This window comes from Macaca nemestrina, chromosome 19, assembly GCF_043159975.1.
Source record: "Macaca nemestrina isolate mMacNem1 chromosome 19, mMacNem.hap1, whole genome shotgun sequence".
Lineage (NCBI taxonomy): Eukaryota > Metazoa > Chordata > Mammalia > Primates > Cercopithecidae > Macaca > Macaca nemestrina.
Window position 1 is genome coordinate 55842489 of NC_092143.1, and position 27802 is coordinate 55870290.

At 44.6% G+C, this 27802-nt stretch overlaps 2 protein-coding genes across 5 annotated transcripts in view; both read right to left on the reverse strand.

The window, feature by feature from the left end:
• The window catches only part of LOC105498941 (molybdenum cofactor sulfurase), a 58214-nt gene extending 57651 nt beyond the window's left edge, over window positions 1-563 (reverse strand). The window contains exon 1 of one of the 2 annotated variants that reach the window (XM_011771320.3): window positions 366-563. In XM_011771320.3, the coding sequence (XP_011769622.2) occupies window positions 366-519 (154 nt within the window). In that variant the 5' untranslated portion in view covers window positions 520-563. The remainder of the gene's footprint in view (window positions 1-365) is intronic. The other variant, XM_011771329.3, reaches the window with a different exon arrangement.
• Window positions 564-11381: 10818 nt separating this feature from the next.
• Window positions 11382-27802, reverse strand: part of LOC105498916 (elongator acetyltransferase complex subunit 2) — a 43010-nt gene continuing 26589 nt past the window's right edge. Inside the window, exons 18-22 of one of the 3 annotated variants that reach the window (XM_011771302.3) lie at window positions 24242-24434; window positions 21329-21450; window positions 18386-18543; window positions 17427-17540; window positions 11382-14052 (exon numbers count right to left, since the gene is read on the reverse strand). In XM_011771302.3, coding sequence (XP_011769604.2) covers window positions 13896-14052; window positions 17427-17540; window positions 18386-18543; window positions 21329-21450; window positions 24242-24434 — 744 coding nt within the window. In that variant the 3' untranslated portion in view covers window positions 11382-13895. Of the gene's footprint in view, window positions 14053-17426; window positions 17541-18385; window positions 18544-21020; window positions 21179-21328; window positions 21451-24241; window positions 24435-27802 lie in introns of those variants that run through there. The other 2 variants (XR_011616942.1, XR_011616941.1) reach the window with 2 other exon arrangements.

Sequence of the window (27802 nt, forward strand, 5' to 3'; positions counted from 1 at the left end):
TAAGCCCTCTCGCGGAGGGCGGGAAAAGGGGAAGAGGGCTGGGTCAGTCCTGCCCACTGGAAAGTCTGAAGAGTAAGAGTAGCAAGAAGCCTTGGGGCTGCAGGTGGGACCTCAGGGAGCCATGTCTACGAAGCGGACGCGTGGACACGTCGCTCCTGGAGTTTTGATTCAAAATGCGCCCCAATTTATTCAAAATGCCCCAGTGGCCTCTGCGCACTGACCACCCCAGCTCCCTCCCTCACTGCTGAATGGCCAGGACCTTACTTGACAAATTAGGTAGCGCCGCTCTCACTAGCAGCAAAAGAGCCGTCCACGTCGGTTCCAGAAACCTCGTGTCCCCACGCCTGCCCCCGCTCCCGCCTCACCTGCCAGGCGGCCGAACTCGCGCGCCCGCAGCTCGCGCAGGCTGCCTGGGCCGTAGCCGTAGCCGTAGCCGTAGGCTAGCCGCGGTGCGCTCGGGTCCCGGGACCCCGCGAAGGCCGGCAGCTCCCGCCCCGACTCCGCCACGGCGCCGGCCATGGCTCGGGTTCGTCCATCCAGGCTGACCCGGCCCGGGAAGTGCGCGAAGCCTGCCCCCGGCGACTCCGCCCCTGCGGCGCCTCCCGGGCCGCCAGCCTGCAGTCTCTTGGAATCCACGGCCTAGGTGTGGCGCCCCGGCCGGACTTTCACTTCTGGCCCGCCCTTTTCCCACCTGGCCACGGGAGCGGGTGCCAGTCTTTAAGCAACCTCTTGATGGGTCCCACGAAGATGTTTCCAGACCCTTGGAATGCTAAGTTCAACTTTAGCTATGTTCCGCGGAGAGGCTGGTGGAAGAAGCAACGAGGTGATCTTTCCTGGTTGGCATCCTGGAACCCAGCGACCCCCCTCCTCGCAGGGGTCCCGGGACCCTCACCCTCTCAAGCAGGTACCGGCGTCTTGCGGGGGCGGGGGGAGGGGGCGTTCTCGGGTTGCTGCTACCCAGCGGGGCGCGTGCTTGCAGTTTGTGAGAATGCGGCTGAGCAAAGGTTAGAAAAGGGAAAAGATCAGGGATCCACGAAGCTAATGAATTCTCAGTGGCTGCACACCGTCGGAACCGGGAGGCTCGGGGGCTTTCCCTGGAGCCGGCACAGCAACTCCACGTGAGCTGAGCTTCCCCTCCCTCCCAACCTCCCAACCGCGCACTGGGCCCTCCTCCCTGCCTCCCCACCCCTGCATCCCGCCCCGCACTTCCCGCACGTGGGTGTAGCCGGGCCCTCTCTACTGAGGCAAGAGTGCCCTAGGAAAAGCCGCCCCTGTCCCGGACAGGGAGTGGAATAAGAGCACCTCCTCCCATCCCTACTCGGGCCTGCACCCAGAGCACCGGAGACACAGCGGCTCTGTCTTGGAAAACAGGTGCTTCAACTGGGAGGGCCTGGCCAAACCTTATGCACGGGAAGTGCGGAGCGGGATGCAGGGATGGGGCGGCAGTTGCAGACGTAAAGCCCAGGCATGCGGTTGTGGGGTGGGGGGAATCTCACGTGTGATCCCAGGTGCGGAACCCGCTGCTGGGAATGGGGTGGAAGCAAAACAGGTACTGCACGCCCAGGCGAAGTGCCTCGTGGGGAGTCGAATGTCATGGGTGGTGGACAGTGCGGAACCCGCTGCAGATGGGAGGCAGGTGCTGGGGGCTCACGGGAAATAACTCAGAGGCAGGCTCCGTGGAGAACCCAAGGCGGGCGATCAGGTACAGGCGGCCACAGGCCCTGGAAGCATACAGCGTGGGGACGAGGTGGGAAGAAGGCGTATGCCCCAAGAGCTCAACCTGTGCTGCATCCAGGCCAGCTGTCACCCAGGGTATGGGCTGCAGATGCCCTAGGATCCTTGCTGAAGCATGATGCGTACTGGTGCCCAGCATGAGAGCCATGGGAAGGCAGCACACAGCCCTGGCTCTCTGGCCCAGGCCCCTGATACCAGGCCAGAGAAAGGCCCGTCACTAAGAGCTCATTTTCCCCTGGCCGGAGACCCGGGGTCTGTGGACTGCAGCGCTGGAGTCCATGCCCAGGTACCCGTATTCCTCAGCGGCCTCTGCCCACTGACCACCCCAGCTCTCTCCCCCACTGCTGAACGGTCAGGACCTTACTTGACAAACACGCATAGTTGTTCGAGGAGGAGTGAATGTATTGATGGATGGATGCAGGCTTTTGCTCATTGACATCACTGCCTACCCCACCATCTGCTTGCCTTCTGGCCATGCTTCAAGCAAGCACTTTAGATGCTGGACTGTCTTCTGCGAATGTGGCTTTGGGCAGCGCTAATAACAAGAGCTACATACAGGGCCTCACTGTGTGCCAGGCACTGCACTGTGTACACTCTTACCTGTCCTGGTCGTTCAATAATCAAATATGCAGATCTAGGAGGTTGCTCTTACAGATGGGGAAGTTGAGGCAGAGAGAGGCAGAATAACTTGCATAAGGGCACACAGCTAGAAGATAAGCTAGCAGCTGGGAAGTCAGCCTCCAGAGCCCAGGCAGGGAAGTGTGTTTTGCTAACTCTCTGGTGTGAGCCTCTGTGGTTTCCAGGGCCTCAGTTTCCCCATCTAAGTTGAGAGAGGGGTGGGGTTGATCCTCCCAGCAGCTGTTCAGTGTGTCACTCCTCGCCCCTCCTTTTAAAGCCCTGCTTCCCAGTGAGAGTCTTCCCTAGGCCAGGGTTTCCAGGCATTCATTTGCATGAATCCCCTAGAGAGCCTATTCAAAGGCAGGTTCTGACTCTAAGTTTGAGGTTCTGTGTTTCTAAGTAGCCCGGGTGATGCTGATGCCTCATTCATGAATGGCACTCTGAGGAGGAGGGGCCTAGGTCGTTTCCCTGGGAATGCAAGGAGGACCTCTCTTCAAGGAGTTCTGCGGCCGACTAACCAACCACCGGTCCACGGGGGTGCTGCTTCAGACAAGCTTGCCCAGTAATGGACTGGAAGAAGCCAAGTCAGTGTAGAACTCCTGAAGGTTATTAAAAATCACTGAGTTACCGTTAATCAAGAAATACTTTAAAGCAGTTGGCTATGTCCATCCAGGGCACTGTGTGCTTGGGAGGGTGGATGTGAAGATAGTGCCTACAGCTGAGTAGGAAGATGAACCTACACTAGCCACAAGGCAATGTGGGCTGAATGCCCAGGCAGCACTGGTTCAGGATGCAGGTACAGGTTTCCAAGAGAGGAAGTGGCTACTTCCTAGCAAGATATCCAGGGAAGGTAACCCAAAGGAGGAAGCCTTTGAAGTGGGCCATAGCAGTGAGCCGGTCAAGAAGAGGGGAGGAATAGGATATGAGAAACACTGGGAGTCTTGGCCTCTAATTGGCACCCTTAGGTGCATTTCATCAGGATTCCCTGGGCCGCTCCTACCAGAAAGAGACTATCAGAAGTCAGATTGCTTGCTGTCACCCTGCCTTAAGCAGAACCTCTATCCCCACCAAGGAATGTCTGACCTGGGAAGAGGAGTGATCTCCTGGGCCCTGTGCTACAGGCTGCCATGGCCACCTCTCACCTGGTCCAGCTGATGGCCTTGGGGCTTCCAAGCAAACTGAGCTGGTCCATGCTGAGGTCCCAGGAGGCCAGCTTCTGCACCTAAAGTTTACAGCTAGGTAGGAAAACAGCTCTTTCAACTCCCACTTACAGCCCTTTCTCACCTAAGAACTTGAAAAATTATGTGTCTATGAGTCAGTTGGGCAGACAGGTGAGATGCCCTCAATTTTGTACTTTAAATCTCTCCCCCTGTGTGAATCTTAGTCCCTGGTGCCGCTCACTGAGCCTAATTCCTTACCTCCTGATGATGTTTCCCCAAATCCCCTTGCTCCCAGGTTAACAACTCCCACCCCCAATGTCTCCTAGCAATGAATGGGCTCCATGTGCAAGAATTCTCTACTACATACAAAGCATTCATTCATGTATTCTTCCATTCATTCATTCATTCTTTCATTCACTCACTCACTTGCTCAGCAGAAGATGAATGAATGTCAGAGTTAGGCTCGGAGTTGGCGATGAAAAAACGACAAAAGGCAGGCTTTGAAGCTAGAAAGTGCCCTGTGGGTGATTTAGGTAGAACTATCCAAAGGCCATGACCAGATTGGATAAGCCTGTGAGAAATGGGAGCAGGGAAACCAGCTATAACTTCTTGCAACTGTCCTGGCTTGAAACACTAGAAGATTCACTTGAAAATTACTAGCGCTTTTGGCAGGGGCATTCATTCAGTGTTCAGTGGGCAGCTGCGCCCTGCTGCAAACATGGTAGGCACTAGGAAGACAACAGTCAGCAAGGCAGGCTCTGTGCCTGAGAGGCCCCTGGGACGGGGAAGGAGATAGATTCATAGTCAGGTCACCCCTCCAAGGCTGCAGAGTGCTGGAGAAGAGTCCTTCCCACAAAGGTCCAGGCTTGGGGTAAAGAGCCTCCCAGACCTGGGGCTGCTAGGAGACCTGCCCAGAGGGTCCTGGAGGAGGAGGTGGGGGAGGGAGAGCAGCATTCCATACTTAAAGGTCTAGAAGTGCAAAAAGGCTTAGAAAAATCCAGATGCAGGAATTTTAATGAAGCTGGAGCACAGACTGCCTCTCTGTGGGGATAAGTGCGAAGGGGAGTGAGAGAAGTAAGAGGGGTCAGACTTTCTGGTACAGAGAAGAAAGCTGACCTTGGTCCAGAAGGGACAGGAACACTCTAGAGTCTCCTCCTGAGAGTGGCTGGATCAGGGGTGTGCTTAGACCCCAGGCAGCAGTGGAGGAGGTGGGAGTGGGGAGGTTGCAGGGAGCACTGCTGCCAGAGGCTGGGCAAAAGTCCTGGTGAAGAGCAGTGAGGGCCTGGTCTGAGGCCCAGATCATGCAGAAGTGATGAAATTCAGGGACTAATGGGACTGAAGACTGGCCCAAGGTGACTTGATGCTGTCAGACTGGGATACTGAGTGGACACAGGGAGTCTCAGGCACAGGGAGACAATATGGAACTCGGTTCAGGACATCTCAGTGGAGATTCAGGGCTCAAAAGGGATAGAGTGTCTGGGGTTGGAGACTTGAGTCATGTCAGGGGCTTGTGCACAGGTCATCTCAGGAGCTCTCAAGTGTTTAGGGAAAGAGGACAGAGCCCTGGGGACAGTGGCATTTAAAGGGTCTCTGTCTCATGCCACAGGTGGGAAGGCTCAGAGAAGTGCAGAAGAGAGCACCTTGGCAATATCTAAGGCCATAAGGCCAATTAGGACAAGGGTTAAACTTAAACAATTAGGAGAGACTGTTAAACTTGTTGGGTAGGCGGTATATGCAGTGGTCTAAGCAGGAACAGCTCTATTATTACCAGGCGGGGATGGCAGCTCCACTATAATGGTCAAGTCCTAAATGGTGAGTAAGGGTAGAAGTTTTCCCACTGGCAACCCCCCTGAAAACCTTGGCCTCCTAGTCTGGAAGATATTAGGTTGGTGCGAAAGTAATTGCACCTTTTGCATCAAAATGGCAAGAGCCGCAATTACTTTCGCACCAACCTACAGTTGGGGGCTGCAATTTTGAGGGATCAAATTTCCCACCAAATTTATCAGGATAGGAATAGGTATGTCCAAGAAGGCTGAATTTGGTTTGGATAATGAAATTAACTTAAGTGTGTCCTACTAGAGTGCAATGCACACTTTTCCAACAATGAGAGCTCACAAACCTGGATATCCTGGTACCTAGGAAATCAGAAGTGGGCTGGCACAGGAAGCAGTGAGACAGACACAGCATTGGAGCAAGTTTCTCTCCAAAGACTGGCAGAGTGCCCCAGCAGAAACTGAAAGCAGTGGAAAGAAAGGTCAGAAACCCCAGGAAGTTCCCTCCCCTAGACTGACACAAGACCTTTCCTGTGAATAGAAACTAAAAGGGCAGTTCAACATCATGACATGATTGGGAACAAGGCTCCATTATATCTAATGTTTGAAACAACCAAACCCACCAGTACTAGGCTGACCACAGGACTGAGAGGGTGGAGGGCCCAGAGCAGCAGTCTTCCTGGCACTGTCTTCCCAGGGGCTTGGCTTCTCCCATGTTCATTCATGAGCAGATCCACTGGGCCAGGCCAGCCCCTTCTTGGTCCCTTCTGTGCTAGCACCTCCTTCCTACTCTTCGCCCCCTACCCCTTTATACCACCAAGACAGGAATCTCAGATACGCTATTTACTGACTGGCAGATTACATTTGAGAATGGTTTCTCCACCAGCCATCAATGTTGTCAAACTCATTCATCCCTGAATTCAGCAAATATGTGACAATACACTGCCAGATACTGTGGACAACAGGAAAACCATCTGATGGCCAGGTGTTTAGGCTTTAGCAGGCTTGTACAGGGGGCTCACATTGCTTGCCCATCCTGTATCCATTGGCCCCTCTGATTTTGCTTTGGAAAACCACCCCACATTAGAGCAGCCATGTGATCTCATTGGGACCTACTCTGCCTCTAGGCCAGCATAGGTGATCTCACAGCTCATTACATCAGATGGGCAAGCACAAGTCACTCAATGTGTGGCTTTCCCCTGCCCACTGTGATTAGTTGAGGAATGGTCCAGTCAGAGTAAAGTTAGAGACTTAATGCTAAGGGTTATTTCCTTTGATATTAACAAGGAAAAAAGTAACGTAGGGGCTGTTTGCATTCCTCTTACGGCAATGAGGAATAGCCTCAGGAGTAAGCTGCCATGTGGCCAGGCATGGTGGCTCACCCCTATAATCCCAGCATTTTGGGAGGCCAAGACAGAAGGATGGCTTGAGTCCAGGAGTTCAAGATCAGCCTGGGCAACATAGTGAGGCCCTGTCTCTATTAAAAATAATAACGGGCCAGGCCCAGTGGCTCACGCCTGTAATCCCAGCACTTTGGGAGGCTGAGGCGGGTGGATCACCTGAGGTCAGGAGTTCAGGACCAGCCTGGCCAACATGGTGAAACCTCGTCTCTACTAAAAATACAAAAATTAGCTAGGCATGGTGGCATGTGCCTGTAATCCCAGCTACTCAGGAGGCTGAGGCAGGAGAATCACTTGAACCCAGGAGGTGGAGGTTGCAGTGAGCCGAGATCAGGACACTGCACTCCAGCCCGGGCAATAAGAGCGAAACTCAGTTTCAAATAATAACAAAAGGAGAAAGCTGCCATGGAAAGGGCAGAGCTGAGCAAACTAGAGAAAGGAAGGCAGGGCCCATATCAGACTGCACCTGAAGCCTATCCCACCACTGAACTTTTTTCAGTCATATGAGCCAGTAATTCCTTTGTGTTTGAGATGAACTTCCTTACAAAAGAAGGCATCTACCTGACACAGCATAAAACATACACAAAGATAGAAGATAGAAGGTGACAAGTGCCATAAAAGGAAATTGGAATAAAATACTACGGAATTCAGAGAGAGAAAAAAAAGAATACTTGAGGGGTTTACTAAAGGCTCTATGAAGGTGACATGAGCTGAGCTTTATTTAATCATAATAGTAGCAGATACAAACCACTGCTGTCTTATTTATATCCCAGGCACCAAACTAGTGTTTTTCATACATTGGCTCATTTAATTCTCAGGACAATCCTACAAACTGGTTACTGCTGTTCTACCTTTCTGCCAGAATGAAGCACCCCAGTTCTCTGCTGAACACACGGGCATCTGCAATAAAGATTTAATTTCCTAGCTTCTCCTGAAGCTAGGTATGACCACAACACTAAATTCTGCCTGAGGAGACTAAGTAAAATCGTATGGGACTTCCAAGAAATGTTTTTAAAGTCAGGGGCAGGCCTTTCTTCATGCCTTCCTCCTCTTTACTGGCTGGAATGCAAAGATCATGGCAGGCGGCCAAGCAGCCATCCTGGAAGGTGAAAGCCTCATACTGAGGACGTCAGACAGCGAAATAAGAGCCTGGGTCCTTGATCCTGTCCCCATCCTGGTCTGTCTGCCTTGACTCCTTTCATATGAGAGAAATAAACTTTTAACTTGTGTAAACCAGAAAGAAAATTTTACAATGTTTTTCACACACAGTTGAATGGCAGCCAGACTCATACACTAATCTTATCTCCACTTTTAGAAATGAGGGGAACAGCTTGTCCACAGTGATAGCCAGTGTGAGCTGGGTTTCTGTTGCTCGACTCATTGAGGTTCCAACCCTTACCTAGACTTCCCTGTGAAATATCTAGAACTTGGTCAGGAGAAAAGATGTAGGGGAAAATGTCAGCAAAAGCCAAAGACTAAGGGTAGCAGGGGCAGAAGTGAGAGTCTGGAGTGAAAGGTGACATAATTCGCCTATTCCACTGAGCAGGAAGAGGCTCCCTTTGCATCCCTCTGTTGGCGGGCAGTTTGGGGACAGTCAGCAGGCACCTGGCTGCAGGGGAGCCCCCGCAAGAGCAGTCTTTGTGGAGCTGTGCCTTCCACCCCAGGAGGAGCTTCTCGGACAAAGCGTGGCCTCTCTCCTTCACTCTGGTGTTTCACTTGGTTCTGGGTCCCAGATACTTTTTTTTTTGAGATGGAGTCTCACTCTGTTGCCCAGGCTGGAGTGCAGTGGCTCAATCTTGGCCCACTGCAACCTCCTCCTCCTCCTGGGTTCAAGCGGTTCTCCTGCCTCAGCCTCTGGAACATCTGGGATTATAGGTGCCCACCACCACACCTGGCTTTTTTTTTTTTTTTTTTTGTATTTTTAGTAGAGATGGGGTTTCACCATGTTGGCCAAGCTGGTCTCGAACTCCTGACCTGAAGTGATCTACCTGCCTCAGCCTCTCAAATTGCTGGAATTACAGGTGTGAGCCACCACGCCCAGCCCAGGTGCCAGATCTCTGAGTCCACCAGAGTGTGGGGCTCAGAGTCCTCTATCCACCAACCACATGCAGCCATCCCACATTCTGTCTCTCTTCTGGCCTCAGCCTCATTGTCCTTGGAGTGCCAGTCTCTTATTTAAGCGTGGCAGAGCCTTACTACTGGACCATCCACTACATGCTAGGAGGGGAAGAATTCCTCACAATGTAACACTTCTTGTATTTAACTTATGGATATGCTCATTCTTTTTTCCATTTAACAATTCTTTTTTTTTTTTTTGGAGATGGCCTCGCTCTTTCACCCAGCTGGAGTGCAGTGGCGCGATCTCGGCTCACTGCAAGCTCCGCCTCACGGGTTCACGCCATTCTCCTGCCTCAGCCTCCCCAGTAGCTGGGACTATAGGTGCCCTCCACCATGCCCAGCTAATTTTTTTGTATTTTTAGTAGAGACAGGTTTTCACCATGTTAGCCAGGATGGTCTCGATCTCCTGACCCCGTTATCCCCCCGCCTCGGACTCCCAAAGTACTGGGATTACAGGCGTGAGCCACCGTGCCCTGCCTTTTCATTTAACAATTCTTACAAGGAAATTTTAAATATATTAAAAAATTAGGCCGGGCACGGTGGCTCAAGCCTGTAATCCCAGCACTTTGGGAGGCCGAGACGGGTGGATCACGAGGTCAGGAGATCGAGACCATCCTGGCTAACACGGTGAAACCCCGTCTCTACTAAGAAATACAAAAAACTAGCCGGGCGAGGTGGCGGGCGCCTGTAGTCCCAGCTACTTGGGAGGCTGAGGCCGGAGAATGGTGTGAACCCGGGAGGCGGAGCTTGCAGTGAGCTGAGATCCGGCCACTGCACTCCAGCCTGGGCTACAGAGTGAGACTCCGTCTCAAAAAAAAAAAAAAAAAAAAAAAAAAAATTAGAATAGTATGACCACCCCACCACTGCCCAGCTTCACTAATAATCCACACATCTAAAACCCACCTAATCCTTGCCACACACACAATCATTATGAAACAACCTAAGACATAAATTCATTTCATCCATAAATACTGCACGTATGATTCAAAAGAACTTTTTTTTTTTTTTTTTTTAAAGAAACCAAGGCTGAGGTGGGAGGACTGCTTGAGCCCGGGAGTTCAAGACCAGCTTAGGCAACACTTCAAAACCCAGTCTCTAGAGACAAAAAAAAAAACAATCATAACCACAGCCCCACTGTCATATATTTAAATGTTGTTTCCTTAAAATCATCAAATATCCAGGCAGAGTTCAAATTTGCTTTGTCCCTTAAGTGTATTTTTACAAGACTGATTGGCTAGTGCAGATCAGGATGCAAACAAGGTTCATACATTGCACTGGATTCACATGTCTCAAGTATCTTTCAATCTCCAGGCTTCCTTTCCCTTTTCCTCTTGTAATGTATTTGTTGAAGAATCTGGGTCCCTCTGTAGTCACTCCTCTCCCCATTCTCAGCCCCTGGTAACCACATACCTGTTTTCTGGCCCTATCATTTTGTAGGGTCCACTTTGTACTGATGTACTTCTGACTAGGTATGTTTATGTTCAAGCATCAGAGCCAAGGCCCAAACCTCTGCCCTGGCCCTCCTTCTGCTGTGTCCCAACTTACCTGAGCTGGGCTCTCTGCCTCCCTGCCTGTTAATCCTAGAAGTGGGCTCCGAGGAAGGAGAAGGAGGAGGGAGGGAGTTGGGGAGAGCAGCTTGTTACATGGACATCAGGGCTGTTCCCACTAGCAGCAACAGCTTTGTGTTAGCTTGGCTCCAATTTGAATGAAATATTCCAAGGCCATTTTCCCCAACATGTTGTTACCAAAAAAAAACCAAACCTCCCAGCATGCAGAAAAATTGAAAGACTTGTACAATGAATACCCCTTAAGGAGTTTCTACCATTAACATTTTATTTAAAGGCTTTGGGACTCTGAAGTTTAATGTTTGTGAAATGTTATGAGCCAGACCCTCCACATTGAAAATTCTCAATGTAAATTAATTTGTTAAATGCTCTTAGAATTCCTACAATAAAGACACCTATCTAACTTTAGTTAGCCCTGTGTTTCCCGAATATATCTTACTTTGGAGCACTTTTTTTTTTGGTACCAATTTACATCCTGGAAAATGTTGTTTACCATGCTTTAAAAAACACTGTGGTAAAATAAAGATAATATTTACCATCGTAACTATTTTAGAGTGTACAGTTCAGTCGATATACAGTATTCACATAACTGTGCAATCAATCCCCAGAACTTTTTGTCTTGCAAAACTGAAACACTATACCCATTAAACAACTCCTCATTTCCTCCTCCCCCAGAGCTTGGAAACTACCATTCTACTTTGTTTCTATGCATTTGACTGCTCTAGATACTTCATATAAATGGAAGCATACAGTATTTGTCTTTCGGTGACTAGCTTACTTCACTTAGCATCATGTCCTCAAAATTCATCCATGTTGCAGCATGTCTCAGCATATCTTCCTTTTAGAGGTTGAATAATATTCCATTGTATGAATACATATTTTGTTGATCATTCACCCACTGATGGACACGTATTGCTTCCATCTCTTAGCTACTGTGAATAATGGTACTGTGAGTATGGGCATACAAAACTACCACTAATATTTTACAGTGCTGGCTTCATATCTATCCATGTGTCCGTCACTCCACCCATCTTATTTTTTATTTATTTCTTAAGTTACAGACCACAGTAACTTCCCTTAAACATGTCAGTATACACATCAATGACCAGCATTCATTGTTTTTTTCCAAGTCATTTTGAACTGCTGTAGCAATGGGTAATATAGCCTCAAACGCACACACACAAACACATGCGTCACTACAGAAAACTTTTCCTGGCAGACAGGAAAGGGCGCGTTGTTGATGATGTCATTTTAATTAACATAAAACCACCATCACCATTTAGGAATAGCCTGGGTAACAAGGGCTGCGTCACAGACTGCCACTTTTGCCATCCTGCTCAGAGCAGGGCCATGCCTAACCCATATCTGAGGATTGCTTCAGATATTATGAATTGCTTCAATATTATGAATTACTACAATTCAAAATAATTGCTTCAGATATTATGAATTACAATACAGTTCAAAGGTGCTTTAGCAGATGAAGACATAAGTGTGTAAACACATATGAATTACAATGCAGACTGCCCAGATGTGTAGCAAGTCCTCTGAATGTTTACTAAACTGTAAGGTGATTGCTAAGGAAGATGCCTGAGGACCATTTGGGAAAACTGACAACTTGGAAACTCAGTCACTCTAGGCGAGGCCTACTTTCAGATAACCTGGAGGGTTCTGTGCTGGGAGGGGAGCTAAAGGACTAAGTTAGGCCTCTGAATCTGCTCTGGAAGCCTGCATGCACTTGGGTCAGAATAAGCCCGTGTGTCAATGTGAGTAAAGATTCCTCAGCTGATAGCAGGGAAATGGGCATGGCATTTTGGTCTCTGAGGTTCAAAGCTCAGATGCTCACTGCCTTGGTACACACACGCACATACCCCCCATCCCCCAGCTGAGGGCACAAGAGTATACAGATGCAATAGTCTAAAGTACATTGTTCAAATATGGATGGCCATGAGCCACATGTGGCTATGCAGCACTTAAATGTGGCTAGTCTGAACTGAGAGAGGCCCTATAAAATACTTCAGTACAGGTTTTAATATTGATTACAGGTTGACATAATAATATTTTGGATATACCGTATTAAAGGAAATGGGTCATTAAATTTCACCTGTTTCATTATGTGGCTACTTGAAAATTTTAAAATTACATATGTAGCTCACACTATAAAACACAGATTAGAAATACTCTATAGCACTGACCTAGAAACATCCATTTAGGTAAAACATTGTAACCCCTTTGGAAGCAAAATATGTTAAATAATGGCGTAAACTCCCACCAAGAAAATCCTCACCTTCCTCCTTTCAACACATTTATTATATACAGCCTTCACTGCATTGTCAATCTGTCAGATGGCTCTATGTTCCAACAGGGTCAGAATAGTCCTCTGCTCACACCAGCCGTGTTCACAGTACTTCCCATGTCTTCCCCGTTAACCTCTCTCCACCCAACACCCAGGCTCCCAACTCTCCTGGCTGCCTCCAGCCCACAGCTGGCACAACTGACAGGCTGTTTCCAGCACCCTTTTTTTCTTTCTGCATCCTCCCTGGAGGACATACATCCCTCATCTTGTGACTTCAGCTATCACATAAATTCAGATGTTTCGGAACTCTATTTTTTACCTTCTACATCTATCAGTTTAAATGTCAGAATATTTTACTTTCGGTAAAGCCCTAAAAAGATGAATCTATGTACTTCTAAAGAACAAAAGAAATGATTGGCTGCAGCTCAAACCTACAACTGCTTGCCAAACTCTACAATGTCTGGCATATGCTAAAAAGAAGGGGATCAAGACAGAGCACACTTGGCGTGGTATGCTTATCTACAGAAAATGTTAAAATAAAAATTAAGTAATCTAGGTTTCCTATCTTGTTTTTCCTATGTCTACTCTCTGAAGAGGGCAATAAATAAGGAAATGTCCCAAAGAGGGACAAATGAAGTCCCCAAATAACACAAAATTGGGCAAATCCAGTCATGAAGAAAGAACAGAGGTTCTTAAATTGGGACACACAGAGGCAGGTCTGTGGGTCTAGGAATCTCTGAACGTATGTGCAAAGTTCTGGGTGTGTGTACATATGTTATATAACAAAGTGAAGGGTCCATAGCTTTCATCGCATTTCAAAGGGTCTAGCACTCAAATAAGGACTACCGCTATGTGACTTAAAAAATGAAACTCAGGTCGGGCGCAGTGGCTCATGCCTGTAATCCCAGCACTTTGGGAGGCCAAGGTGAGCAGATCACCTGAGATCAGGAGTTTGAGACCAGCCTGGTTAATGGTGAAACCCAGTCTCTACTAAAAATACAAAAATTAGCCAGGCATGGTGGCGTGTGCCTCTAGTCCCAGCTACTCAGGAGGCTGAGGAAAGACAATCGCTGGAACCTGGGAGGTGGAGGTTGCAACAAAGCAAGACTCCATCTCAAAAAAAAAAAAAAAAAAAAAAAAAAGAAACTCAGTTCTATTATGAAGGCAAAGATGATCTATTTACCTGATATTATTTTAAGATACCAGTGACTGCAAGCATGTAGTTATTAAGTCCATTACAGTGCACATTTATTGACTCTGTGTATCTTCACAGTGTGATCTTCACCACAGCTTGCAAAATGCAACCACTCAGCATCTTCTGCTTCCTTGTGTTCAGTTTTTCCACTGCAGTTCTTCCAGCATAATTTTCTGATAGCAAGTGTATGACTTTGGCTAAAACAAAGATAGAGAAGTCATGAAATGTTTTTCCAATTAATGGTGTAAACATGAATGGAAGTTACAACCTGAAAATTGAAATGTACGGGTTTTAAAATACCATCGTTAACATTTTAGCCATTTTATTTTAACCTGGAAAATATTTTACTATATTTACATAAAACTGCAAGACTAAATTTTAATCTTACTCACTGGCAATAACATCACCAAAAGGAGCAAGAAACAGACAATGAATCTCTGTCAAATGTTGTTTAAAAAATACAAAAAATAAAAATTTTTTAAATAAATGTTGTTTTAATGATCAATGGAATTTCATGAAATGGATATTCCAGTTAGTCTTTTAGATAACATTACTAAATGTATTTATAACGATTTCAACTTTACTATATATTCTAGATTATTTTATTTTTTTGACATCCCTGTGAGGGGGATGGAATTGCATTTTTACTACTGGGTAAAGAAAGACAATGAAAGATTTAATGTACTGCCCAATGAAGGAGTCTTGGTCTCCAGTGTGACCTCTAACTGCGTGACCTTGGGCAAGACCATCATATTAATGCTCCCTACCCCCTACACCCCCAGCCCTTTAAAAAGGCAGACCCAGAATATTACCAAGGTATGTTAGTAACAAATCTCTACGAAAATACAACTTCTTCTATAAATTTAACCTCCAAATTAGCTTCCCAAACCAGAAATGACTAAAGTGAAAAACCTAAGTAGGTTTTAGGGCAGTAAACACTGAAAACAATACCAGAACACTCACATTACACTCTCATTTGCTGACAGTCCCTGTCACCAGATGCATTCTCATGATTAAAAGGGAAGAATGAAGTCATGAAACCCATTTTAAAAAATCAGTCCTCCTGAACCTATGCAACAAGATGACTGCGAGCCCTTACAAATAGTCACTCTGGGAGGTTATAACAGTGCTGCTGTGCCTCAACTGTTTTCTGAAATTACTCTAGAGAAAATGCCTCCATATTATGCAGACTATGATTTGAGTACTCTCAATGATAGCTCATATTCCTCTGAGGATGAATCTGACTGTTGAAAGCACCTGGAAGTAAGCTTTATAATAAATATAAATGGCAAGCTTAATAGATATGAATGGCAAGCTTTAAAAAGAGGAAACGATTGAAATAACACCATAAAAGGCATTATAATTTGTTTTCTTGCATCACTAGTAAGCTAGTTCTGAACACAATTCCTACAGAGAAGTTCCAAGAATATTTTAAGTGATAGCAACATAAGTGGAATCTCAATTATTATGGATTAAAGTTCTCTCATTTCATTAAAAGAATGATTTGAAGTAGTGAAATTATTGAAATAAACATATGTGGTATAATTCTTTCCAAGGGAGTTACTTTGAGGAACAGTACTCGTTTGGCTATGTAAGCTTTGAGATAGTGGGTTTCTTTTTTCTTTTTGGTAATGTCCTTTAAATCCAGCATATTAACATGTCACATTTAAGAAGATAGGGAGTTTGGCAAACCAACCTAAAGGGTAGTGTTTGCTTATATTACCTTTGTAAATCTATTACTAGCAAAAGCTTTCATTTGAACAGTATTTGGAATTTGGTAACTGAAATATTAGCAATCCAAATAATATGTTAAGTCATGCATTAGTTCCATCTTGCAAATCCTAAGTCACCATAATGACCAAAGGAAAAAACAACCCCTTCAGACAAAAAACTCAAATTCTATACATGTTCCCTTCCTGCACTTTCTAAGTGGCTTCCCGCCAGTGTCCCACATGGGGGCCATTGAAGAGGTCTTCATACCAGGTTAGAGGTGAAGGGAGCACTGTGGGCAGGCAAAGTGGAAGGAAGGGGTGCCTTTCAAATGCCTGAAGCATAGAATTTCAACAGATTTCTTCCCTCTTCAGCAAGCCAACAGCACAAACTAGTTCAACTGCTAAACCCAGCCCAGAGAGGCAGGAGGGAAGCCATGGGGGCATGGCAATATCTCATTTTAATAAATATAATTATAATGAGCACTAACATGTTTGGTTGACATGACAAGATCTGCTGGATGAAATATCTTATAAAAGACATTGCTCATAAATCTCTCTCCATTAAGCATTCACCCTCATCATATTGTCATTTGAAACTGCTATTTGAAATTGTATTTTCAACAGCACAGATATATGAAGGTTGAAAAAGCCTAAGAAAATATGACACAGAATGATACGAGGAGCTTTCTGAACGTTTATATTTTTTTAGGGGGGACAGGGTCTCACTCACCCAGGCTGGAGTGCAATGGTGTGATTATGGTTAGCTGCAGCCTCAACCTCCTGGGCTCAAGTGATCCTCCCACTTCACCCTCCCAAGTAGCTGGGACCCACAGTCATGCGCCATCACATCTGGCTAATTTCTTTTATTTCTGGTAGAGACCAGGGGTCTCACTATGTTGCTCAGGCTGGTCTCAAACTCCTGGGCTCAAGCAATCCTCCCATCTTGGCGTCCTAAAGTGCTAGGATTACAGGCATAAGCCAACACACCCAGCCACATTTAGACATTTTTAAATAATAAAATCTGGGCCGGGTACAGTGGCCCATGCCTGTAACGCTAGTACTTTGGGAGGCCAAGACAGGAGGATTGCTTGAGCCCAGGAGATGCAGACCAGCCTGGTCAACACAATGAAACCCCATCTCTACTAAAAATACAAAAAAAAATTAGCCGGGTGTGGTGGTGCGTGTCTATAGTCCCAGCTATCTTGGAGGCTGAGGTAGGAAGACTGATTGAGCTCGGGAGGTGGAGGTTGCAGTGAGCTGGGATCTTGCCACTGCACTCCAGCCTAGGTGACAGAGTGAGACCCTGTCTCTCACACACACACACAAAAAGAATAAAACCTGTAAAAGGGTAGATTAAAAGTGATCCCTGCTGTCTAGGTGGGTGGGATGGGGAGGAGGCTGTAAACAGTAGGTGCTCTATGCCAGCTCAGGTGGCAAATGCATGAGGCCCAGGGCATAAGCCTTGCTATGCCTGAAAGCTCCACTGCAGGATCTGAGGTGAAGGGTTCAATCATAAGGATACGACTACCAAAGTGCAATCCAGAATACGTTTAAAAATCACAAACATTTTGAATCAAATTAAGAATCTGTAGTCAAATTCCAAAACACACCATTATGAAAATCACTTTCATCTCAAATGGTTGTTTATAAAAACAATATTATGCATGCAAGCAATTTGGTCAAGCAAACTTTTAAAAATCAAGTGCAATATATCAATTTCAGATTACCACAAAACAAAGTGGTAGACACCATGAATAAAGATATATGTCCCTCTCCATGAAAATGTGGCATCAAATTTGCCACGAAAGACCCCACAATTTCTAGTTAATCTGATGGAAACAAAAATAGGAAAGAAATACCTTTGACTTGTTTCTACACAGTGGGTCCAGTCATTTATTTCTGGAACTTGATCAGTCTTTTTCCAGGTGTATAAGCAAATCTTTCCACACTCCAATCCCACTGCAACCACATATCTGTTTTTAAGGGAGGGGGACAAAAGTGACTAACTTAGCATGAAATTCTGTTATCGCCGTCATTGCTCTAAAGTAGTTCTTCACAGTGTCCCAACTGTCCCTGCCTTACAAAAGACTCTGCAGGCATCAGCCCAGGACATGCTGCACTGCTCTGCTGTGTCCTCAAGGAGCCTCCACTTTACAGGGGCTGCACACAGATTTATCTGTATCCTCTGCTGGCAAAGCCCATGAGCCAGTGTTTCCCCAGCTGGCTACAGGGACCCTTGTTCCACTGAAGACGCTTGTTACAGAAAAAGTACCACAGTCCTAGATTTGGTGAAGTAAGACTCTTTGAGCCATATTCCTAACCTGTATTTTACATTCTGAATCATTAGGTTCTATCAATTCAAAAATTACTATGAGAAACATAACCATTTTGGAAAAGACAGTAACTGAGGCCAGGCGCGGTGGCACATGCCTGTAATCCCAGCACTTTGGGAGGCCGAGGCAGGTGGATCACTTGAGGTCAGGAGATCAAGACCTGCCCGGCCAACATGGTGAAACCTCATCTCTACTAAAAATGCAAAAAAATCAGCCAGGTGTGGTGGCGCATGCCTGTAATCCCACCTACTTGGGAGGCTGAGGCAGGAGAATCACTTAAACTCAGGAGGCAGAGGTTGCAGTGAGCAGAGATCATGCCACTGCACTCCAGCCTGGGTGACAGAGTGAGACTCCATCTCAAAAAAAAAAAAAAGAAAAAGACAGTAACTCAGAGGCCAGGAGAATTCACAAATGAAATGACATGAGGGTTACGTATTAAGAAACCAAGTGGTCCCCTTAAAACTAAGCCCCACACAGAGACTGACCGTTGAGAAGGGTGGAGCGCTGGGTGGAGCGCTGGGTGGAGCGCTGGGCAGACGCTGACAGCTGTCACAGCCCCACCCACATCCAGGACTGAGGAGCAGGGGCCAATGTTATGCTCAATACAGTCATCAGTGGAGTCGCACTCACCCCAGACAACCACCTAATACAGACAGATCACACACTGTAAAGCCTTCTCTCTGCAAGGTTTCTAGCAATGCACTACAGTTTCATTGGCAAAGATACAACAAAGTATTTGCTCCGGTATTTTTTTAAATGCATCATTTACATTTGTGTATGATGTGCCAGGACTTGAGAACATTTCAAGCATCACAAAGAAGGCACAGTACAGCAGACATGCGTCTGTGAGAGCTCACTTTGGTCCAAAGACAAAACGTTCCTGCCCAGAGACCAGACAGAGGTGTCTAACATGCCTTCTACACGCACAAATTGGTTACGATCCAGTGGAGTCCCATCAGTAGGCTCATGCACTTCCCCAAGAAGCTACTACAAAATGTTTAAGAATTAATCAGCTTTTGGGCCAGGCGCAGTGGCTCACGCCTGTAATCCCAGCACTTTGGGAGGCCAAGGCAGGTGTATCACCTGAGGTCAGGAGTTTGAGACCAGCCTGGCCAACATAGTGAAACCCTGTCTCTACTAAAAATATAAAAATTAGCTGGGCGTGGTGGTGGGTGCCTGTAATCCCAGCTACTAGGGAGGCTGAGGCAAGAGAATTGCTTGAACGTAGGAGGTGGAGGTTGCAGTGAGCCAAGATCGTACCATTGCACTCCAGCCTGGGCAACAAGAGTGAAACTCTGTCTCAAAAAAAAAAAAAAAAAAGAACTAATCAGCTTTCTAGCTCTTTCTCTACACTGTCCATTGCTCAGGGAATCTACTCAGCTATAAGGAAAACCTGACCTACATGATACCCCTCAAGAAATGAGGCTTCCCTGGAAGCTCATACCTCAAGGATGTGTGAATGGTCACAAAGCAATGGAGAGTGGGCTGGGTGTGGTGGCTTACACCTATAATCCTAGCAGATTGGGAGGTAGAGACGGGTGGACAGCTTGAAGACAGGCCAACATGGTGAAACCCTGTTTCTACTAAAAATACAAAAAATTAGCTGGGGATGGTGGTGGGTATCTGTTATCTCAGCTACTCAGGAGGCTGAGGCAGGAGAATTGCTTGAACCTGGGAAGCAGGGGTTGCAGTGAGCCAAGATGGCGCCACTGCACTCCAGCCTAGGCAACAAGAGCGAAACTCCATATCAAAAGGAGAAAAGTGAAGTGGACAACAGTAGCAAAATGCAGAACCAAAGCAAGATTCTGAGCAGAAGGCTTTGTCCAAGCAAGCAGAAGTACATTTCAGAGAATGTCCAGCAAATGCTGCTTGTCTGCTGGAGCCCTGACCTACCCCTGAGAGTAGCAGATGGACCATGTTCTATAGGCACATGATATGGTTTGGCTGTGTCCCCACCCAAATCTCATCTTGAATTGTAGCTCCCATAATCCCCATAGGTTGTGGGAAGGACCCAGTAGGAGGTAATCAGATCATGGAGGCGGTTACCTCCATGCTCTCCTCAAGATAGTGAGTTCTCACGAGATCTGATGGTTTCATAAAAAGAGGCTTTCCCCTTTTGCTCAGCACTTCTTTCTCCTGCCACCATGTGAAGAAGGATGTGTTTGCCTCACCTTCTGCCATGAATGAAAGTTTCCTGCGGCCTCCCCAGCCTTGAGGAACTATGAGTCAATTAAACCTCTTTCCTTTATAAATTACCCAGTCTCAGGCAGTTCTTTAGAGCAGTGTGAAAACAGACTAACACAGCATGACTGTGGGGGACAGAAGCAGTCCTTCTTCCTCAGCATTGAGCACAGCACAGGCACACCAATGCCAAGAAAGAATAGGCAAATGAACAGAAGGGAGGGTCTGAGACATAAAGTCTGCCAAAGAGGCTGACATGTAGGTGTTTAGCTTGAGTGACACCCTGCCTGTGCTAGCCCTCCACTTCAGTGATCTGTACCGTGTCTGTGACTAAAGAGGGCAGGGAGAGGAACGGCGACACTAAACTGCTTCACCACCTCTAGTCCATAGGAACAAAAGGGTATTTTAAAGAGTATGAAAACAAAGGAAAGACTAGAGGCAAGGTGGACATTTCTCAGAGAACAAAGGTGAAGGTCATGTTGGAGAACATACTCAGAGGCCGGATGTGGTGGCTCATGCCTGTAAATCCAACACTTTGGGAGGCCAAAGTGGGAGGACTGCTTGAGCCCAGGAGTTCAGGACCAGCCTGGTAACATGGCAAGACCCGATCTCTACACAATTAAAACATTGGCTGGGCGTGGTGGTGAGTACCTGTAGTCCCACCTACTTGGGAGGCCAAGGCTGAGGTGGGAGTATTGCTTGGGCCCAGGAGATCCAGGCTGCAGTGAGCTGTGACTGTACCACTGCACCCGAGACCCTGTCTCCAAAAAAAAAAAAAAATTCCTAGCTACTTTGTTTTGACTTTTTTTAAAGCTTGGGTCAGTCATATTCCACCCACTTCTAGCACCAAATGAAAAGGTAACAACCATTCATTATAGAAAAATGTTAAATTCATAAAAGTATGAAAACTAGAAAATAGTTTTTCCCTTATTCCCCTACCTCCCTTGCTGCCCTCCTGGTTTCTTGGTCTTGATTAATTTCATTTATTACTCTTCTTCCACTGGGACCATTTGATGAAGGTCATATGTCTGAAAGGTCTTCTCTTCATATTTTTGACATTTCAGAGAAATTTACTTATAGGATTTAACAAGAAAAGTCTTTTTTTATATGTACATATATGAAAAACAGAAAGGAATACATAGCTGATTTTGAAAAGCTGAAAGGCAGGATTATGCATTTTTTATTCAAACATACCTATACAAATATTATTTTACATTTGAAAAAATATTAAGTTTTTAAATAATTACCTTTTTGTCTCGACTCCCAGTGAAGAAATACTTGCTATCAGGACTCCAATCACAAGACCAAATAATTCTACTGTGCACAGAAGTAATTTTGTTGGTGAAGGCAAAAAGACTAAAAACTGGCTCTGAAAGAAATATGTATACACTATTCACAAAGCAGAGAAAGCTGGGTTTTTACCTATTAGGAAGTGATGTTTAAGTGCCATATACACCATATGACTTAATATTCAATTTATATGCACTGACTTTTGAAACAGACTGAAGCCAGACAACCGTTCACCAGAAGGCTGTGGACATAGTTATTTTTCTAGTAGGGAATGCTTTTGTACTGACTGGTCACTCTCTAGTGACTGATGACAAACATCTTCCAAACATTCAACTGAAGTTCAACTCATACCTATAGAAGAAGCCTGAAGCTATTTAGCCGTACTCAAAGTAGGCAGATTTGCATATTAGGCTATAGAAAAAAGATTAATGCACCACTTAATGTTTAAAAAAAGAAATCTTAAGAAAATATTTTCCTTTTAAGATTTAAGTGTAAGGCAACTTCTAGCCCTTATACAGACTAAACCTAACACACATAACTGTTGGCCAGGAACAGTGGCTCATGCCTGTAATCCCTGCACTTTTGGGAGGCAGAAGCGGGTGGATCACCTGAGGTTAGGAGTTCAAGACTAGCCTGGCCAACATGATGAAACCCCATCTCTACTAAAAATACAAAAAGTTAGCCAGGTGTGGTAGCGGGTGCCTTTAATCCCAGCTACTCAGGAGGCTGAAGCAGGAGAATCGCTTGAACCCAGGAGGTGGAGGCTGCGGTGAGCTAAGATCACACCACTGTACTCCAGCCTGGGGAACAAGAGCGAAACTCCGTCTAAAAAAAAAAAACAAAAAAAAACCCCGGCCGGGCGCGGTGGCTCAAGCCTGTAATCCCAGCACTTTGGGAGGCCGAGGCGGGCGGATCACAAGGTCAGGAGATTCAGACCACGGTGAAACCTCGTCTCTACTAAAAATACAAAAAAAATTAGCCGGCGCGGTGGCGAGCGCCTGTAGTGCCAGCTACTCAGGAGGCTGAGGCAGGAGAATGGCGTGATCCCGGGAGGCGGAGCTTGCAGTAAGCCGAGATCGCGCCACTGCACTCCAGCCTGGGGGACAGAGCGAGACTCTGTCTCAAAAAAAAAAAAAACAACAAACCCTAAAAAACAAAAAACACATAACTGTTTATGAGGAGGGAATAAGACTGTATTATTACTCCATAATTCATAAAGATACAACAAATTAATAAATACATTATTAATACAATTTTTTTTTTGCAGGGAGAACGAAGTCTCACTCTAATGCCCAGGCTGGAGTGCAGTGGTGGGATCTCCACTCACTGCAACCTCCGTCTCCCGGGTTCATGCAATCCTCCTGTCTCAGCCTCCTGAGTAGCAGGGATTACAGGCATGCACCACCACACCTGGCTAATTTTTACATTTTTTAGTAGATGGGATTTCACCATATTGGCCAGGCTGGTCTCAAACACCTGACTTCAAATGATCCACCTGCCTCAGCCTCCCAAAGTGGTGGGATTACAGGTGTGAGCCACCACACCCAACCAACTTTAATTAATTTATTTTATTTATTTTATTTTTTTTTGAGATGGAGTCTTGCTCTGTCGCAGAGGCTGGAGTGCAATGGTGCCATCTTGGCTCATCTTAGTACCATCTTGGCAACCTCTGCCTGGAGTGCAATGGTGCCATCTTGGCTCATCTTAGTACCATCTTGGCAACCTCTGCCTCCCAGGTTGAAACTATTCTCCTGCCTCAGCCTCCCAAGTAGCTGGGATTACAGGCATGCACCACCACGCCCAGTCAATTTCTGTATTTTTAGTAGAGACGGGGTTTCACCATGTTGGCCAGGGTGGTCTTCAACTCCTGACCTCAGGTGATCCACCCACCTTGGCCTCCCAAAGTGCTGGGATCACATGCATGAGCCCTGTGCCTGGACAACTTTAGCTTTTTAAACAGCAAATGCTGCATGTTAGGAAAAGATTAGTGATGCAAAAGAAAACAGTCTGTTCTAAAACATATTGCTGAGTATACTTTACAGTCCCTGGGTATTCTCTAAAACACAAGAAACAAAGAGACTAGAAATATCACAAAACCAAACTGTATGTGAGTCTTATCAATGGAAAAATTAAAAACAGGATTAAACAACTTAAATATACTTTAAACACTCTCTAGAACTTATCCACCAAAAGAAACTGGGGGAATAGGAATAGGCCACTGCCCCAACTACACAAAGGTTTTTAGTCCTTTTTTTTTTTTCAGTTTATGCCAGGTTCAGAGTAGAATGTGGGTAGGTGGGTTAACACCTTGCTCAGGGGTCATGTTATCCAGACGGATGCCTAGTATGCCCTTCTCAATGAAGGAGGTGACTGGAGAGGGTAGGAAAAAGCTAAGGATAATGGTTTCCTCTATATTTCATAATTTAAAAGAGTACTATATTAATAAAATCGTTCAGAGAGAAGAAACCACTCAACCATGAGTTTTCTTAGTTGTATCTTCATTACTCCTGTCCCATAAAATCCTAGCTCAGGATATGTCATCCATTAGGTTTTGTGGGAGCATTCTATCACCATTTGCAAAACCTAACTTCCTACATACAAACGTTTATGTTTCTTGAACTGAGATATCTGAATACATGCCATCTTGACTATATAATCACAAGTAGGTCAACCCAAACAAAGATCATCTCCATTTAAATCCTACGAGGAAGGTCAAGTCTTCCTCAGTTATCCAAGAACTTTGAAAGGCTTCAAAGACATGAGGCTCTACCCTTTACTCTGTTATCTTTGTCTTAACTAAAGCTGCTTAATGTAGATAAAATGGACATAACTGTTTCACTAGTAACTTTCCCAATCAGAAGCTGTTTTACCGAACTCAGGTGAGATTGTATCCTGCTTTTTCCACAATGACCAGGTTCGATCTCTGGAAACAGCCAGTAAGAACTTGTCGTTGGGTGAGAAGGCCATCTGCGTGACTGTCAAACTGTGGAAAACTAAATTCTGCACCTGTTTCCAAGACGTAGTGTTCCAAAGAATGATAGCTGCATGCTCTTTCTTAGCTGCCTGTAGGACAGAGATGAAACAATAAAGCTAGTAAGTAAAAATAAACTGAAGAGAAACCATTTTAAAAACAACACATTGTTTCTATGAGTATATTTTATTTATCTGTTTGAATTTAAAAAAAAATTCCTAGGAGATAACGTACTACAACCATTTCTAATCTCTGGGAAGAATTACAGATGACTGGGATTAGAAAAAACGAATCATCAGGGACTAATATTATCATGCTTGCTTTTTTTTTTTTTCCTTTTCACTGCAGCTCTCAGACCTTAAAAAATTATTCCATGATCAAAACTGTGACATGGAGGGGGAAAAAATGAAATGAAAAACTGTGATATGGAGGGGAAAAAAAAATGAAAATTATTCCAAAATAAATGGTTTACTTTTAAAAAGATCAATCCTGAGAGAAATTAAAGACCTGAAGGAATGACAGATATATTGCATTCATATGTCAAAACACTCAATATTGTTAAAATTCTCCCCAAATTAATCTAGAGAATCAATGCAATCTCCATTAAAATACCTGCAGGTATTTTTGTAGAAACTCTTAAGCTGATTCTAAAATGCAAAATAAAGGATCTACTATGGCCAAAATAACTCTATACTTCCTAATTTCAAGATGTATTATTAAAACACTATAGTTACTAAGAGAGTATGGTACTGGCATCATATCAAAAAAGATCAATAGAACCCAATAAAGTCTAGGGAACAGACCCACATATATGAACAAGTGACTTTAGACAAAGGGACAAAACACAGTGATGAAGGGATAGTCTTTTTAAAAAATGATGCTGAAACTGGTATCTACAATAAAAGAAAATCAACTTTAATCTATATTCCATGACAAATACATGAATTAATTTGAAAGTATCATAGGTCTAAAGGCAAAACTTAAAAATCCATAAAACTCCCTGAACAAAACACAACAGAAAAATCCTTGTGACCTTGAGTTAAAGATTAGATATAAGAAGGACACAACCTAAATTAAAAAAAAAAATCGATAAAACTGGACTTCACCAAAACATAAAACATCTGCCATTTGAAAGACACTGTTAGGAGAATGACAAGCCACTGGGAAAAAATATCTACATAAGCACATCCGATAAAGTTGTATCCAGGGTATATAAAAAGCTGTTCAGTGTCCATCAATGGATTATTGGTTTTTTAAAATGTGGTGCGTATACACACACACACACCCCCCCCCCCATGAATTACTACTCAGCCATAAAAAACAATGAAATCATTTCTTCTGCAGCAAAATGGATGGAACTAGAAGCCATTCTCCTAAGTGGTGAAATGACTCAGAAGCAGAAAGCCAAAAACCAGACATCCTTGCTTACAAGTAGGAGCTAAGCAATGGGTACACATGGACATACAGCATGGAATAATAGTAGACACTGGAGAATCAAAAAGGTGGGAGGGGTTGAGGAATGAAATACTCAAGGTACAATGTATACTATTCAAGTGATGGGTATGCTAAAATCCAGAGTTCAACAAGACACAATATATCCATGTAACACAGTTGCACTTGTACTCCTAAATCTATAAAAAAAATTTTAAAAACTTTTCAAAACTCAATAAGAAAACAATCTAATAAATAAATGGGCAAAAGATTTGAATAGTTTCACCATATTTTCACATGGATAAAAAATTAGCACATGAAAAGATGCTTAATATCATTAGAGAAATACAAATCACAGCCATAATGAGCTGTTACACACTTACTAGAATGGGTAAAGTTAAAAAGACTGATATTAAGTGCTGGTGAGGGTGCAGAGCAACTGGAAATCTAATACACTGCTGCAAAAATGTGTAACCACTGGGGAACACAGCATGTCAATGTCTTAAAATTTTAAATATATACCTACCATACCATCCAACAATTCCATTCACAGTTATGTACTCAAGAGAATGAAAGCATATATCCATGCAAAGACTTGTACATAAATTTTCATAACTGTACCATCGCTAAAAGCCCAAAACTGGAAAACAACCCAAATGTCCATTAATAAGTGAATGGATCAGCAAATGGTGGTACATCTGTACAAGGTAAAACTACTCAGCATTAAGAAGGCATGAACTACTGACGCACGCAAAAACATGGATAAATCTCAAACGATTATGATGAAAGAAGCAAAACCAAAAAAGTACATACTTACATGATCCTATTTATATACAATTTTAGAAAATGCAAACTACTCTATCACGACAAAAAGCAGACTAATGGTTTCCTAGGGATGGAGGCAGGAGGGGAAAGGGAAACGTAGAAAAGAGGAATTGCCAAAGAGCATAGAAAATGTTGGGGGTTGATGGATATATGCAGTATCTTGACTGTAATGATGATTTATACAGGGATAAATATGTCAAAACTTATCAAATTGCTTACATTAAACATACAATTTATAGTATGTTAATAACCCTAAATACAGCTGTTTAAAAAATGTTTAGAGGATGTACATCTTGTGAGTCAACTTGAAAAGGGGAAAAAAAAATCAATTACAGGATTCACAGTGCCCTAAGTTAGAAACAAATTATCCACTCAGTAGAAGCCCAGACAGTTGAACTACTAAACTCCATTTTCCCCAAAGGCTCCTATAAGAGAAGGAAGTCCTCTCAGTACCATTTCAAAGAATAAACAAGTAGGGTAGTGGTGGGTGTAGGGGAAGCACAGCAGTATTTCTTATGATGCCTCTCAATGCAGATCAGCAGCATAAATCCACAGTAAAAGCAGGGACACGAGCCCATGCAGGTGGGCAGCTCTTACCATCATATTTAAAACAAGTAAATAAATTTCAGAAAATTTAAGAGGAATGTGTGGGTTTCAGACCCTTCAGATAATCCTCCATAACTGCTATATCCATAGGATATGGATAAATACTGAATGATGAATTCAAGATCATCCTTCTAAGTAAATGCAAAAGTCATCTGCCTTAGGTCAGTGCCAAGAGTGTCCTCAAAAAAAGTCTGATGGACTTCACTCCAGATTTCCTCTTCTCATTTCCCTGTGTCTCTAGGACTCCAATTATTTAAAATTTATCACATTTTTAGCATCATTTTGAGATATCCTTGTTTTACATACAGAGTCTGACTCTGTCACCCAGGCTGGAGTGCAGTAGCGCGATCTCGACTCACTGCAACTTCCGCCTCTGGAGTTCAAGTGATTCTCATGTCTCAGCCTCCTGAGTAGCTGGGATTCCAGTTGTCATTTTGAGATATTTGATTAAATCACTTTTAGTAGGGGGGCACAGATAAGCTCAAAATGTGCAGCTGAAACAGCCTTAAAATGAAACCATAAGCTTTTGAAGAGACACAAGGGTAAGAGAAATTGAGAAAGTAAGATTAAAAAAACCAAGGATTAATGGCCTTTCACG